The sequence below is a fragment of the Amblyraja radiata genome, chromosome 32 (genome assembly GCF_010909765.2).
Source record: "Amblyraja radiata isolate CabotCenter1 chromosome 32, sAmbRad1.1.pri, whole genome shotgun sequence".
Classification (NCBI taxonomy): domain Eukaryota; kingdom Metazoa; phylum Chordata; class Chondrichthyes; order Rajiformes; family Rajidae; genus Amblyraja; species Amblyraja radiata.
The window spans coordinates 15,217,653-15,233,862 of record NC_045987.1 but is presented as its reverse complement, the minus strand read 5'-3'; the positions used below and the strand labels follow the sequence as shown (position 1 = coordinate 15,233,862).

The 16,210-nt window shown below is 42.3% G+C and overlaps 1 protein-coding gene across 2 annotated transcripts in view; it reads left to right on the top strand.

Moving 5' to 3' along the window:
* The window catches only part of rabl6 (RAB, member RAS oncogene family like 6), a 42,083-nt gene that overhangs the window by 6,244 nt on the left and 19,629 nt on the right, over nucleotides 1-16,210 (top strand). For both annotated transcript variants that reach the window (XM_033049011.1, XM_033049012.1), the window contains exons 3-6: nucleotides 4,423-4,470; nucleotides 8,432-8,484; nucleotides 11,265-11,359; nucleotides 13,207-13,347. In XM_033049011.1, coding sequence (XP_032904902.1) covers nucleotides 4,423-4,470; nucleotides 8,432-8,484; nucleotides 11,265-11,359; nucleotides 13,207-13,347 — 337 coding nt within the window. The remainder of the gene's footprint in view (nucleotides 1-4,422; nucleotides 4,471-8,431; nucleotides 8,485-11,264; nucleotides 11,360-13,206; nucleotides 13,348-16,210) is intronic.

The following is a 16,210-nucleotide window of genomic DNA, read 5'->3' as shown; positions in this document are numbered from 1 at the left end:
AGGTCAAGTGAAATTGGAATTGGGAAAGCTGAGAACCTTTATCCAGTGAATGTGCAGCCTTCTCAATTGCTGTTTGAAATTGGAACAGCATCTAGGTATCAGTATCTCTGTTGTAATGTGCAGGAGAACCATTCCTCATTAATATATGGATCAAATGTTGCTGAGGGTATCCTATCGCTGAGTCACTTTGAAGATACAAAAAAACACCATCACTGCCAGCTGCAAATAATTTCACTACTGGTACTTCATGGAGTGAAACTCCTTTCTACTTTTTCCTCAAAGGCTCACAGACTGGTCAGAGCACAGTTCAGATGGAAAATAACCTTCCTTTACGACGTCTCGTCAAACATTCCCAGCTGAATTCAATTGCACCTTCAACGATGACTATAAACAGTCCCGTTAGACATTCTCGTGTCTGGCACTCCATTAGACGGGGGTGAAAAATTCCTCCATAATGTCCCATCTGTACTCAGAGAGCGGAAGTGGCATGGATTATTTTCTAAGTAAAGCTCAATAATTGTTGATCAGAGAGCAATGACTGCCATGTGTACTAGCTGCCACTGGCTTAAGGAGCATTCTAAATATCTCACTAATGCATAACATTTGTTGTGAAGCATGTCATTACAGCAAATGATTAGTCATGAAGAATAATAAATGTAAATTTTGTGCCTGAACTTTGTTGTTCTCATTACTCTAATGCAAGCAATTACTTTATTTCAGTGTGTGTGTGTGTGTGTGTGTGTGTGTGTGTGTGTGCGCGCTGCAATGAGTAAACTGTATCCTGGTGAAATATTGATCTTTTATCAATGATTGCTGTTCTAGCCATTTTTAGAAATAATAATCTGAGTAAGTGGATTTGAGTGCCAGATATCGTTGCTGCTGAACTGATGGAGGCTCAGCTTTACTGTATTTAATGGAAAAGAATCCAAAGAACTCCATCCTATTCCCTCTGGCTGGATACTGGTGCCAATGATGATGCGCTAACCATTATACACTGGCCAATGCTGCTCAGCTTTAAAATTCAACGCATTCATTTTGAATTGCTTTAGTATATTTCTTCCCCACGTTTGCAAAACTTTAGATTAAATTGATTGAATTGCTCTTCATATCAAGAATAATCACTGTTGGTTAAAATTGCACTGCTGAGTAACTCATTACCTTTGAGTTACAAGCCCAGCAAATTAACTACTGCATTACCACAGTTTGGGTTGGTCTCCCTTACTATTGTCTGGGGTCCTGGGATTGGTCCTGACTAGTTATTGTCCATCATTTTCAGCTCAGTTAGCCTGTCTTATTATCGCCTTGTGTCCGAGGCTTGGTTTGCTGGGCACAGGTTAGCTGTCATGTTATTTTTGGGTGTCTTGGGTTTAGTTAGCCAATCCCATTATTATCTGATGGCCTGAGCATGGCTAGGCCTGTCCCATTATTGTCCAGTGCTGGTTTACACTTTAAATCATCCCCAGACTCGGTTAGCTAATCCCACCATGTTGGTGTTTGGAGTATGGTATGCCCCTCTCACTATTGTTCTGTATATTGGGCTGTCACCCTGCCTAGTGTTTTGTTGATACGCGTGGTTTGGTTTGCCCACTCGGTTATCATGGAATATTGTGGGCTTGGTTAGCTTCTCACCATTTTTTAAAAACATTTTCTCTGAGCTCAGGGGAATGACCCAGCTTATTATCCAGGGTCCTGGGACGTTAGTCTATGCATTATTGATCAGCAGCTCACTTAGCCAAGACCCTGGATAACAGTACACTGCTCAGTGAGACAGCCCTATTGTCTGAGATCTTGGCTCCAACACCCTGTCTTATTCCCTGTTTATTTGGTTATGTTTGCTTTCCTAATTATTGGCTGTTGCTGGACTTAGCTATTGCGTCCTGTAGATATGTGGAGATCTGGGCTTGTCTATTCTGCCCTATTATTTGGTGATCTGCCCCAGGAGCCTGTGAGTGGGCTGTGAGCTCACCTCTGCACTATCGGCAGCGCTCAAGACGTTTTGAGTTCGGGTATGGGACATGGAAGTGGAGCGGTGGCTACAAGGGATGAAAAGATGGACGCTCACAGTGGTGGTAGATCGAGGTGTCAGTGGAGTAGGCCATTGGAGGCCCTACGGAAGCCAGAGGATCACAGATCAAGAGCCATTGGAGGTCCCACAGAAGTCGGACAAGTACGCAGATTGACCGCAGTCTGCAGCAACATGGAGCTGTGGCAGAAAGTACTGACAGCATCGCCCGGGCCAACTCAGTACCTACAAGGTTGCGGAAATGTAGTGACTGTGTGCCTCAGAAGAAATCAATTAATTTTTTTACAGTACAATCGTTGCACTCTTTTGCTTATGTATGGTATGATTTTACTGAATTGTATGGAAAACAAAGCATTTCATTGTATCTAGGTACATGTGACAAAGTAACTATTAAACATGAATTATAACTGCTCGGCATTTGAAGCTCCCTTTGTCCCTTCTGCTCTCCTGGGCCAGGTTAGCCTGTGTCTGGACCTTGGTTAGTTTGTCCATCAAGCACTCATTTGCCCTAATTATTTTCCCACATGCCATCAACCCATCTCATTCTACCACTCCCCTACACAATATGCAAAATTTACAATGGTCAATTAACCTAACGGCCTGTGTGTCTCAGGGATGTTAGAGGACATCCACGTTGTCACAGAGTATCCAGTGTTCCACACGGGTCTGAATCAAGCCCATGTGGCTGGCATAGTGAGACAACAGCTCTACTAGTTTACCATTCTGCCACCCTGCTCTGGGCTCTGTTGTGCTACGTTGTTATTGCCTATTTTCCGGGGTTTGGTTTGCCTCTTGTGATATTGTCTTGTGTCTTGGCTGACTGTCAGATTGTCCAGACCTCTATGTGGAACGTGGTTAAGCTATCGATAATTGGTTATTGCCCTGGGTTTGGTTAATCTGGAGCTAGGGTTGCCTGTTTATTTCAAAGAATTTGTTGGAAATATTCAGCAGGCCTAGCTACATCTATTGGAAGAGAAGCCGAGTCAACATTTCAGATTGGAGACTTTTCCTCAAAAGCATCTGCATTTCTGTTGATTTTGTCCTACCTGTTTATTTATTGTCTGCGGCTCTGCGTTTGGTTGGCCTGCCCCCATTGTGGTCTGATTTGCTGGGTTCAGTTAGTTGCTGCTATTGTGTCATCTCTAGCTTGGTTAATGCCCTGCAAGTGTATAGTGGATGGCTTTAGGTGCAGGTAACCTAGCCCATCATTGTCTGCTGCTTGCAGCTCTGTCCGGCCGACCCATTCGTGCCTAGTACCGGGATTTGGTTCTGTCCCATTGTACCTTGACTCTTTGGCTTGGTTCAATAACCCTATGTTTGTCGGGTGGTCTGGTTTTGATTAACTTGACCTGTTATCTGATGTTAGTTTGGCACCAGTTATTGTTCAGGGATTGGTTAGACTGTGTTATAGGTGTCCTGGTTCTAAGACTGTTCTATGATTTTGTAGCCCTGCACTTGGTTAGCCAGTCACATTATTGCATGGTGTCTAGAGTTTGGTTGGCCTGTTCTTGTTTGACTAGCCCCCTGGTATTATTTAGCATGTCTCTATTATCTAGATGTAGTCTGTCCCATATAGTCTTGCACCCAGTTATTCTGTCCCATTATGGTCCAGGATCCAGTGCTATGTTATCTGCTGCCAGAATACTCTGCGATCAGTTTCTCTCTCCTATTTCTGGTACTTTCTATTGCCCTAGGATGTTTTTTAGAAGGCCCAATATCGTTAGCCTGTTGAGGTTGGAGCTCTGTTATTGACATGCCATGGACATATATTGATGGTCGATTTATTGGCTGATACTCAGCCAGCCTGGCCTATTCCTGCGGAGCTCAGCCAGCTCGTCGATCAATGTCAATTATGTAAATTCAGACAATAGTGGGTCTATTCAGCAGGTCACAGAACATCTGTAGCAGGAGAAACAAGCTTCATGTTTCAGGTGCAGAACACATTTTTTGATGAAGTGATTCTGACATGAACTCATAGCACTAGTTCACTTTCCCCAGATGCTGGCTTACCTGCCGAATGCATCCTTCACTAACTGCGGTCCATATCCCAATCTCCTGCTGCATGTAGGTTCTGCTGTTAGTAGTGTTGTGTGCTGGTTCGCCCCCTCTGTTCATATCCAAGTTCCTGGGGTCCATAAGTTCCACGTTTCTTTATTCCTTTATAAACGGACTAGTTATCTGAGACTTTTTGATTGATTATGCTGTTAAATAAATGCCTTGTGCGTGATGTTGTGTTTCAATATTTTGGTGCTGCGTGGGGGGGGGGGGGCTGTTGCACTGTGCCTTCCTGCATGATTTGTTTGACTCCATTCTTATATCGTGTCTCTAATAATGCTGCAAAATGACTGAATTTTCAGTGTTTATATTCGTGAAAAAATAAAACATTTGTGTTATTACAGCCACTGACGACATTGTGAAGGTGGAAGTTTGGGACATAGTGGATAAAGGTCGGTGCTCTCTTTAACCTCTTCCTAGTTTGCTATTTTGGCCTCGCGTCGCCATCTCACTCCAAAATTCCAATGTTCACTGCCAATTCGCTGCTTTATTTCTCAACCCTACCCTTGCAGCCTTATACTTTAGACAACCTCCAGGCCTCCTCCCCATCTATCCACGTTGTCTCTTTCTTGTTGATGCCCCGTGTTTTCCATTTTCCATAATTCCCTATCAATTATTCCACGTCAGGAAAAGTTCACTGGCTTATTTAGATACAGTTGAGGTGAAGGTGCTATTTCTACATTTGGTTAGGTTTTTCATTTTATTTTAAGGTATTCAGTCCATTGAATTCATTCTGTTCAGGTGGTGCAGTTCCCTCCGCTGGTACGTTGGGTGAGTGTTGGTGCCTGGCAATGACTTTGTGCTTTTGGCTGCAGGGTTAATTTTGATTGCAAGTATGAGGCATCGTTGAACTTGATTGGTTTTGCGCTGTCCCAAATGCATGTTGTTGCAGTGACTAGCAAATTCTATGTAACCACATTTTCCATTTTACTTTCACCAGTTTATCAACTGCTGCTACAGATGCTTATTCTTGGTGAATAATGGTTCTGAAAATTACTCGGATAGAATTCCACAGACCCTGACTCAGCTACACCAGCCACAATTCCGCCAACACTGTCTGATTAGGTAGCAGTTTCACCGACACTGACTCAGATTAGGGCAATTCCATGGACTGACTCAGATTAGGGAGCAGTTCCTCCAACACTGCCTCTGAATAGGGATCATTCCTACGACACCAAATGTGTCTCTTTCAAGATGCAGTCTCAACAATGTTCTTCACTGATGCAGGAAGATGTCTTTACTTAAATCCTCTTGTAATTATGGCTTTCTAAATTGCTTGCTGTTCCGGCACATGATCTTTCAGTGATTTGTATACAAGGACCCCTAAATCCCATGAAATGTCAGCATCTTTCAATCTTCCACCAGTTTTTTTCTAAACATTCACCTTGCTCTTCTTTTGTTCCAAAGTTGGTGACCTCCCAGACTTGCACATTGTATTCTGTCCCTCTCTTCCACATTCATCTGTGAGTCCTGAAGCCTCTCTTTCTACCTCACAACTGACACTGTCATCCACCTTGCTATCTTTAGCAAACCTGGATTGGATTGCAGGCAGACACAAAATGCTTGAATAACTGCGGGACAGGCACGAGATTGATCTTGGATTCCACTTCATCTCCTTGAAATCAAAATGGATTGTGAACCACTGAGTCCCAGTTCCTGCAGTACTCCACTGGTCACTGCCGCCCAACCCAAAAATGGCCAGGCAATGTTTTCTGTTCATGGATTTGTAATCCATACTGTGTGTTATCCATCATTGCTTGCTCAAAGTTTTTTCAATAACCTGTTACAAACTTAAAAAAAAAAACTATCAGATTTATAAATAGCTGCATAGACCTGACCCTGGTCAGATATGCAACTTGGCTATGGCCTCTGTTTGTATTCAATTGCTATTAACCTTAATGGATTTTCCATACCACAGATGAGCAAAATCGAGTTCAGTTCCACAGCAACACTTATCATTGACTGGACATTTATTCACTAGTACTCAACATTGTGACTAACTATTGGATGATGTGGTTGTTGGCGCTCCTGCAAACTGCTTTAATCCCAGGTTTAGTGTCATAGTAACTATGCAATTGTAGTTCTTGTGATTTGTTGAAGCTTGAGATTTGCCTGTCGTGTCTGGAAACTGTTTGGAGACTTCTTAGTGGATTGCTGGCAGCTGCTTACCTGAGTGCCCACACCCTGGTTAATTCTCTTGACACACAATTCCGTTTCCTGTTCCTGTTTGTTGAACCTACTTGTATTCCAGTACAGTTCTTTAGTATTTATTTTCATTTGCAAGTTCAATGCTGACAGGTTATATTAGGTTTTCACTGTTTGTGATTGGTTTCACATAATACTGAAGCCATTGATTGTTATTCCTTATAAATAAAACAATTGAAGAATATTTTTTAAATTGTCATCTTAAGCTTTCCTTGCAAACCTCTCTGAAAATGGCTTTGAGTCAGGCACAAACTCTTGATTTCATTTGTTACTTTCCTGTGCAATAACCAAATGGAACACTTTCTTGTTCCTTTCACTGTGCCATATCATATGGACAAGAAACTTGCAACGTTAAATTTAATTTGCTGCATGAAATATAGAATGTAATCTAGTTTTTTATGTATTTATTGCTTCACTGAACTGGGTAGTGCTGGCTTGGCCTGCGTTTATTGACTGTCCAAGGTTACTTATCAAATGGGGTCACTTATGAATAAACATGAGAGAGGCAAACGAGTTTTTACATCAATCCAAACATTTAATCGGCAAGGTTAATACTAGGTTCTTCAATGAAGTAATTACTTACAATTAAACTCTCAAGATGCCCTGGTGGAATTGCCATTATTTTAGATGGGTCGTAATGACTGTGGAACAGTCTTTTAATAAATTGGCTATGAAAGAATGAGAATTCTCTTTGGTGTCCGGGCAATGTTTGTAATTTAAGCACCTACAACTGATCATTTAAACTAACATAGCTGTGGCCAACATGGCCAAATTCTGCTATTGATATACTAAATTATAATTCCTGAAATTTGCCTGCTTATATGAAAATGCAGAACCTTTGCATTGTCTGCAGCATCCTAAAGGCCATATAATTAAATTATTTCAAAAAGTACTCGGTGGAACCAAATTGTAAGGTAGAATACTGACTTTGGCAAAGTATCTCTTCCACTGCTCTGTGTTGCAGTTATACAAAACATTGGGTGGACTACACTTCACTTAGAATATTGTGTACAGTTCTCTTTGTCACATTGCAGGAAGGATGTAGTAATAACAGAGAGGACAGAAGAGATTCAGCAGGATGTTGAGCAAACCGCAGGGTTTTGGAGTAACTCAGCGGATCAGGCAGCATCTGTGGAAGGAATAGATAGTCCATGTCTTGGGTTGGGACCCTTATCAGACCAAAGAAACGTCGCCTATCCATTGCCTCCACAGATGCTGCCTGACCCTCTGAATTAATTCCAGCATCTGCAGTTCCTTGTGCCTTCAGCAGGATGTTGTCTGGAATGGTGGGCTGTAATTCTAAGGACAGGTTGGGTTTGTTCTCACTGAATGTAGGAGGTTGAGAGGAGACCTTAGGAAGGTTTGTAAAATTAAGAGGGACATAGATAGGGTGGATAGTCAGAATCTTTTTATCAACTGAAATCAACTGAAGGGCTCGGGTATAAGGTGACAGGGGAGAAATATAAAAGATCTGAGGAGTGTGTTTTTCACATTGGATGATGAATACCTGGAGCTACCAGAAGGGATGGTGGAGGCAAATACAGTTACAATGTTTAAAAGGTTTTTGGACAGTTACTTGGATAGGAAAGGATTAAGGGTTGCCATCCTAAGGCGGACAAGTATGTTTTACGTAAGCAATCTGTGCAGTAGTTTTCTATGATTATGTGAAAAGGGATATGGGACCATATTTAATAACATTTATCTGGGGATTGTTCAGAGTCTTGAGCACAGGAGTTGTGGAATTGGATGAGTGAGTCAGTAAGCGTTGCTCAATTGACGATTAATTTGAGTTTCCACTGTCTCTAACTTTGAGAAAAGGAGGGGGCATTTGTTTAAAGTGAGGAGAGAAAGATTTAATAGGAAACCTGAGGGGCAACTTTTTCCACAGAGGCTTGCAGGCCTATAGAAAACAGGAAACTTGGGGATTAAATGCAACGTAATTTAACGCAAGGATATAATGGAAAGAAACTGGAATAGATGGAAAAGGAGACCCGTGATTGTTGCTTTGTTTGCGGAAGCTACCAGGTGGTTCCTCTTCTTCATCATTCATCTCTCCCCATTGGTACTGGAGTGGTGTACAGTTTGCTTGGATACTTAGAAGGGAATCGGGATTTGCAATTAACGAACCACTTGTTGTCCTTTGTTCAGGGAAAAGCCGGAGAAAAGGGGATGGCCTGAAACTGGAGAATGACCCACAAGAGGTAATACTTGATTTATTGGGCGTTGTACTGGAGTCTGACCCCGACATTGATTGTGGGTAGTATGTCGTAGAGTTGCTTTTTGTAATGTTTTGCAGCCGTTGTTTCTGCATCGACTTCTTGTCACTCTCGTGCAATACATAATAATCTGGCTACATTTATGTGAGTTGGTCATGTCAACATATCAAGCTGCAATTTGTTTAGCTATTGGTAGCTCTAAAGCCCACCTCTTTACCTCCCAGCCCTTAAGCTTCAATTTGTCCTGTCTCCCTACTTCCCAAACTGCAAAAAATATTGCTGTTTACACATTAGTAATTCCAAGTATTATATAGAAATGTAATTAGACTCTGTGACTTAAGAATGGGCTTGAATGACATCTCAAAATCACAGGGGACACAACACATTACATAGGCTGGAATCTGGAACAGAAAATCAGCTGCTGGAGGAATTTGGTGGATCGAGCAACATCTGTGGAGGCAAAGGGATGGTTGATGTCTCGAGCCGAGACTCCCCATCAGGACAGGGATCGCACTTAGTCCCAAATCTTCCTGCACATAGTAGAGAAGGTAGTTGGTCACATTACAATCTTTCCTCCGTAGTTCCGTTCCCAGGAAGTGAAGCTCTGCACAACGGCACTCTTTTACCGAACAGAGTGCAGTTGCTATGGGAGGTGTGACTGGTTCTTTAGTCCACAACAGGGAATAAGATCAGCTATCATTTGGAGGTCGCTGTAGGTAATGTCATCTACAGTGCAAAATCTTCACATAGTAAGTTGCCCTGCTATATTGTAACTCTTTACTAATGTTCTTAAATTACCATGAGTGCATAGTTTACAGATATTAGTCGCTGAGGTTCCAGGTGCACATGCATTTCTGAAGCGTCATGTGCATCCTTTGCATGCCTGTACACTTCAGTTCTGTTCTGGTAACTGTTCAGTGTATTGCATCAGAACTGAAGTTCAAAAACAATATTTTAGTTAATGACTGTAGTGATCCAAGTTCGTAAATTGATACGATGACACCCTATACCATCTGTCCATAAAGCTTCAATAATTAATAACTACTGCTGATAATGTCAGTCTCCGGCTGTGCAGTTGGTTTATCTTCACATAAGATGGCTGCCTTTTCATTTAATGAGTTTTTAATAGTGATTTGCCTTTATGTTACTAGTGTGGAGATTAGGTCTCCAAGCCTCAAGCTCCCTTCCCAATGATGAACACACTGAACAAATAACACTTGATCTGAGTGTTTGCTTGGAGTGTTGGGATATAGACAGAACTCAGCACACTTGAACCAGTATGATTCCTGTGTATCTAAAATACTGAATCTGCATCCTGCTTTCAAATGATCTCCAGCTGCCCTTCAGGAAGTTTTGAATCCCAGTCTCAACGTAAGTACTGTTCCATCAAGGACCGTGCTCGACCTGAGACTGGAAGTAGAAGCTTCCACAGTGCATCTGTAGATCATTTGAAAGCAGGGTGCAGGTCTAGTGCTAGTTGAGGGGTGCTTCAGTGTGATCACCTTGCTTTACTTGTGCTCAGAGAAGGACAGAAGGAACAGCTGTTTATATTTAAAACATCAGGAATACTTGCCTCCAGATCCTGTCACTGTCCAAACAGCTATGCCAACATCAATAAAGCCATTGAGTAAATTCTGCAGATAGAGCAGCATCGGAAGCCTGGGCGAGGTTGATCTGTTTAGCTCCACCTCCAGTAAACAATCATCCATGATTAATTGTACAAACAGGCTTGGCCGGAACTGATACCATAAATAAATTACAATAAACCTCTGTGGAGGGAAAAAAAATACAGAGGCAAAATAAATTAAACGGCAGGAAGTTTTTCATTTCAACTTTTTATTTCAAGCGGTAGACCTGACCTGACAAACCTTTCTCAACAGAATGGATTTTTTTGATCGGTCTGTATGGATGATCTAAGATAGTCCGATAAAATTTTTAGCCATCTCCAAATATCAGTTCATGTGGGAAGCGAGTTCTCTGTTTTACATTTGCCTTTATTTACTCAAGCAAGGTAAATGAGCTCTAACCCATTCTCGAATATCACGATCTTTGACTGAATATGTATGCAGTGTAGATAGTCTAGTTTATAATGGCAGCAAGTCACTATGCTGATCTCTGCTTCTCCAAGATGCTGATGGCCCATTACAGATTTCTTTGTAGGAAGGAACTGCAGATAATGATTTATACCGAAGATAGACAAAAAATGCTGGAGTAACTCAGCGGATGAGGCAGTATCTCTGGAGAAAAGGAATAGGTGACGATTTGGGTCGGACTGGAGAAAAGAAATAGGTGACATTATTCCTTTTCTCCAGAGATGCTGCCTGACCTGCTGAGTTACTCTGTCTATCGTCAGATTTCTTTCTTGGTGAGATGTCGTGAACAGAGACGGGGGAGGTATTGCACCTTCAACTACTGTGTTAATGAATTAACTATTAACCCCTTCTACATGTTTAAGTACTTGAGATCAAGATGCAAAGTTTGTTTCTCCTGTTCTCAATCATCACCCTCTACACCTCATCCCAGCAGTTCAACTAGGATTAATGCCATTCATCACCTTTTTGTAAGGTTCCCACATCATAACTTGATGGGCTGAAGGGTCTATTTCTGTGCTGTCACTGTTCATTTGCGAGGTGCAGTGCCAAACACTGTTCCCAGACCTCTGAAAGGCCACCAGTTTATTTTGTGCTCTGGGTCAAGTTTGGATCTCCATGCAGCCAAAAATGTTTGCTTTTAATGAGAAAGAATTATCCTCCATATTCTTTTAGAAATCTGATGCAGAGATGGCTCTGGATGCAGAATTCCTTGATGTCTACAAGAACTGTAACGGTGTTATAATGATGTTTGACATCACCAAGCAATGGTAAGACTATTTCAGTACATTGCCACCATTGTATGTGATTCTGCAAACTTTCTGCACTAACACCGACTCTACTAACTTCCAGAATTTAAACCAAAGTTGTAGTTTTAAAATGCGAGTGATGAAAAGGGAATTGATTATGACGAGCGGTCTTTTACAGATTCCCCTGTGGTATATGGCCAGACCAGACCATCCTTATTGCCCTTAGAGATGGGTTACTCTTTGATCTGTTGTGGAAATAATCACCTTGCAATGCTGAGGCAGGATTTTACCTGTGGGGTTGAAGGAGTGGGGATATAGTTCCAACACTGGATGGTGTGTGATTAATAATAAAAGATGCAGATGGCAGTGTCCCCATGTACTTGATGGCCATGACCTCTGTGGAAGTGTCTGCTTGTTATTGGGAGTTTCTGTTCAACGTTTGGTGAGTTCCTGCGGTACATCTTGTACACAACTGCAACCTTGGTGCCTCAGTTATAGAGGGCCTAAATGTTCAGGGGTATGGTTGGTGCTCTTCAGTTTAGTGATCCAGGCCAAAATGGTCTTGGGTTTCAGGAATGAGGCGACTCGATCTCTCAAACTGTCCCTGCCATTCAACTCTCATCTCTACTTCCATGACAGTTCCCCATACCTCTCGGTTTCCTTATACTACAGAATATGATCTACTTATTTAAATATTCCCATTGACTTAGCCTCCACAACCCTTCGAGGTGGAGAATTCCAGAGATTCACCACCCTCTGCAATAATACAGTGACTTGTACATCGTAAGTAGTGGAAGCATTTGGGAGTTGAGAAGTAGCTCAGTTGCCACAAAATATTTGGTTTCTGATCACTTTTGGCGACGCTTACATTGCGGCTGGTCGGTTCTCTGGTGATCCCAGGACGTTAATGCTGGGGATTTGATGATTGTAAATACGTTTAATGTTAAGGTGAATTAGATAGAATTTTGCTTTTTGGAATTCCCCACCTCCCGAATTGCCCCAAAGATATAGAGCTCTGCGTGTGTCTGGTGGTAACTCGGAGCCCCTCATGTGGATGCCCCTCGCACTCAGTGTTTTTCCTTTTCCATTGTTGGCTCAGTGGGACAACTGGTGCATACCTTTGCTTGTTGTTTAGTTGATTATTATCAAATGTACTGAAGTACAGTGAAAAGCATTTGTTTGCATACGATGCAGTCAAAGAAAAGACTATATATGATTGCAATCAAGATGTCCACAGTGCACAATTAAAGGATACAACATTTACTGAAAGATAAAGTCTGATTGAAGATAGTTCAAATGTCCCTAATGGGGTAGATGGGGGGTCAGGACTGCACTCTAGCTGATGCGAGCACAGTTCAGTTGTCTGCTGCCAGCTGGGGTAGAAATTATCCCTGAATCTGGAGGTATGCGCTTTCAGACTTTTGTACCTCTTGCCTCTTGGGAGAGGGGAGAAGACAGTGACCAGGATGAGACTGGTCCTTGATTATGTTGAAGGCCTTGCCGAGGCAGCGTGAAGTGTAGATGGAGTCAATGAAAAAGAGGTTGGTTTGAGTGATGATCTGGGCTACATCTGTGACATTCTGCAATTTCTTGCGGTTTTTGGATGGAGTTGTTCCCAAACCAGGCAGTGATTTTCTCCTTTTGTTTTTCTTTTGTTTTTTTCATTATCTTGGGTGTTTGTAAAGTGTTCAGTACCATCTGCAATTGAATCAATGTCTAATGTCATTCATATTGAATATATTTTCTACTTTGGTCTACTAATACCCAAACACTGTATCCCCTACTCTAAACTCCATCTAAAGTTGAATAAAATTATGCACTCAAAAGTGCAGAAGCTGTATTTATTGATTGCTTCATTCTTTCTGCAGGACCTTCAGTTATATCATGAAAGAACTTCCCAAAGTGCCTGACCATATTCCAGTATGTATCCTTGGGAACCACCGTGACATGGGAGAGCATCGGGTCATCCTTCCTGATGATGTCAAGGATTTAATTCAAAGCTTTAACAGGTATAGCAAATTACAGCAGCAGCATTTCCACTGGGAAAGCTCGAGCTTCCTTTGAAGTTGGTTGATCATTGGGAAGCAGGATGGGTGTTCTCAGATTGTGAAGAAAGTCAGAAGGAATCTTTTGCCATTTTATATGTCCTTTACCTGATTTTCTCTCCTCCTTGTGCTTTTTTATGGAAGGCCAGGAGGTGAGGGTGGCCAATGCAATTAGTAGTGCATCGATGTATGGCTGCATGGCCACCAGAACAATTAGGATTAGTTAATGATTGTTCTGATCCTGTGAGCGGCAGTGGGGCAGAGGTAAATTTAGTTTTGATGCAGGGCCAAGGGCGAAGGAAGTAGTGGGATTATTTTGGATTTGCTCTGGTTCTATAGAGAGAGCCGGTCAATGGGATTAGTTTAGGAATACAGCAAGGCTCCAGTGCCACAGTTGGATTAGTTGGGATTGATCCAAGTCTGCGTGAAGTGAATGTGCAAGCATTAATTTAGGCTGAACTCAAGCTATTAATTTAGGTTGAACTTAAGCCTGGGCAGACGTGAGCGATAGGATTAGTTTAGAAATAATGCAAGGATAAAGGGAGAGAGCAAAATTATGGAATTAGTTGGAAGTGATTCTAGTTAATCACTTAGAGGTCCATACTGAAGCATGGTGCTAATGGAATTTGTTTTGGATTGCTATAGTAGTAGGTTTCCTACTATCTACTTTATCCATGGCTCCCTCAGCTTCCTCCACTCGGCTTCAAGGAAAACGGCTTTTGAAGCCACAGTTCCACGTGGAATTTTTAGCTTCTACGTGGAAATTCAGGGCAAATTCTTAGTCATTATCATATTGTTGTTTATGGGAGCTTGCTATCTGGCAGTTTTCCCACAGATTAGCTGTGACTACATATCAAAGTTGTGCATCAGCTGTAATATCCTGAAGTTGAGTGAATGTGCAGACTTAATTAGAGCTTACTCTTGACGTTACACACACTGTCCTTCTTTTCTAAATCACTCTCCATTAAAAGACGGTTCTAGAAATGCATGGTAGTTCAGTTGGTATTTGTCGGATGTGACGTGTGATTTTAGTTCAGGTGTGAATCACTGTCTTTTTATCCCCCCCCCCCCCCCCCCCCCCCCCCCCTCAATATTTATGCATTTGTACCACGAGCTGATGCATCAATAGAGTTAATACCAGGAAGCCAGCTTTGGCCAGAATTTCCACATGCACATTGCCCCGGTTCCAACTGTGCTGCCAACTCTTTTGAGCCTTGAGCCAGAGCTTTAACCTCTGGAGGCTGGGCAGTTGTCATTGTTGAGTTTGTCTGTGGGAATTGTGAGCTGCCTGCCTGCTGCTGCTCAGCACATTGTTACACTGCCTCTCTCTGCTCCTGGCAACCACAAGGGGCCGAATTGTGAGCCCTGCTTGTCTCCAGAAATCCCCCGTCTGTGGGCATTTAGTGAACAAAGGAAATATTTGCACTGTTCTCCCAGGCTGAGAAACTGCATTGCAGAACAAGGATCCCAGTTTGCTATGGAGATATGATGATCTGTTATGTTGGCGAGAGTGCAGGGCAGTGTTCCTTCTGTATGTTTTGCAGTGCTATTGTGAACTGCTTCAATTCCCAGAAGTACTCGTCACAGTCTATTTCTGTCTGATGTGACGCGTGATTTTAGTTTGTGATGACAGTTTAAAGGTTTAAAGGTTAGATAAATCCACAATAACCTGATTTCCATTACACAGCATCTCTGCTGCTGTTGCAGTTTTAACCCTTGGATGAATGTCCAGCTCCCATAAACAACAATATGATAATGGCCAAGTGTGGACAGCAAATATCATTGTTGAGACCATGCACCATGTTCATGGAATTAGCTCCAGAAAAGGCCTGGTATCCTTGTCTCTACTTTCTTGTCGGTACTTTCATGTTTGTGACTCCTGTTCTCTTCCCTTTCCCCCCCTAAACATCCTGACTGTTTGCAAATTTTGGATCAAGATCTATCAAGATCCATCGTTACTGATTGTAAAATCCTCTCTTCCTCCCAATGATAAATCTGTGGCAGTCATTGTGCAATCATAGATACCTAGGCAATAGGTGCAGGAGTAGGCCATTCAGCCCTTCAAGCCAGCACCGCCATTTAATGTGACCATGGTTGATCATCCACAATCAGTACCCTGTTCCTGCCTTCTCCCCATACCCCTTGATTCCGCTCGCCCTAAGAACTCTATCTAACTCTCTTTTGAATGCATCTAGTGAATCGGCCTCCACTGCCTTCTGAGGCAGAGAATTCCACAAATTCATAACTCTCTGTGTGAAAAAGTTTTTCCTCATCTCATTTCTAAATGGTCTACCCCTTATTCTTAAAATGTGGCCCCTGGTTCTGGACCACAACATCGGGAACATGTTTCCTGCATCTAGCATGACCAATCTCTTAATTATTTTATATGCTTCTATAAGATACCCTCTCATCCTTCTAAATTCCAGTGAATACAAGCTCAGTCACTCCATTCTTTCATCATATGACAGTCCCGCCATCCCGGGAATTAACCTCGTGAACCAATGCTGCTCTCCCTCAATAGCAAGAATGTCCTTCCCCAAATTAGGGGACCAAAACTGCACACAATACTCCAGGTGTGGTCTCACCAGGGCCCTGTACAACTGCAGAAGGACCTCTTTGCTCCTATATTCGATTCCTCTTGTTATAAAGGCCAACATGCCATTAGCTTTCTTCTGTTGTACCTGTATACTTACTTTCAGTGACTGATGTACAAGGACAACCAGGTTTTGTTGTACTTCCCTTTTTCCTAACCTGACACCTTCCTGTTCTTGCCTCCAAAGTGGATAATCTCACATTTATCCACATTATACTGCACCTGCCATGCATC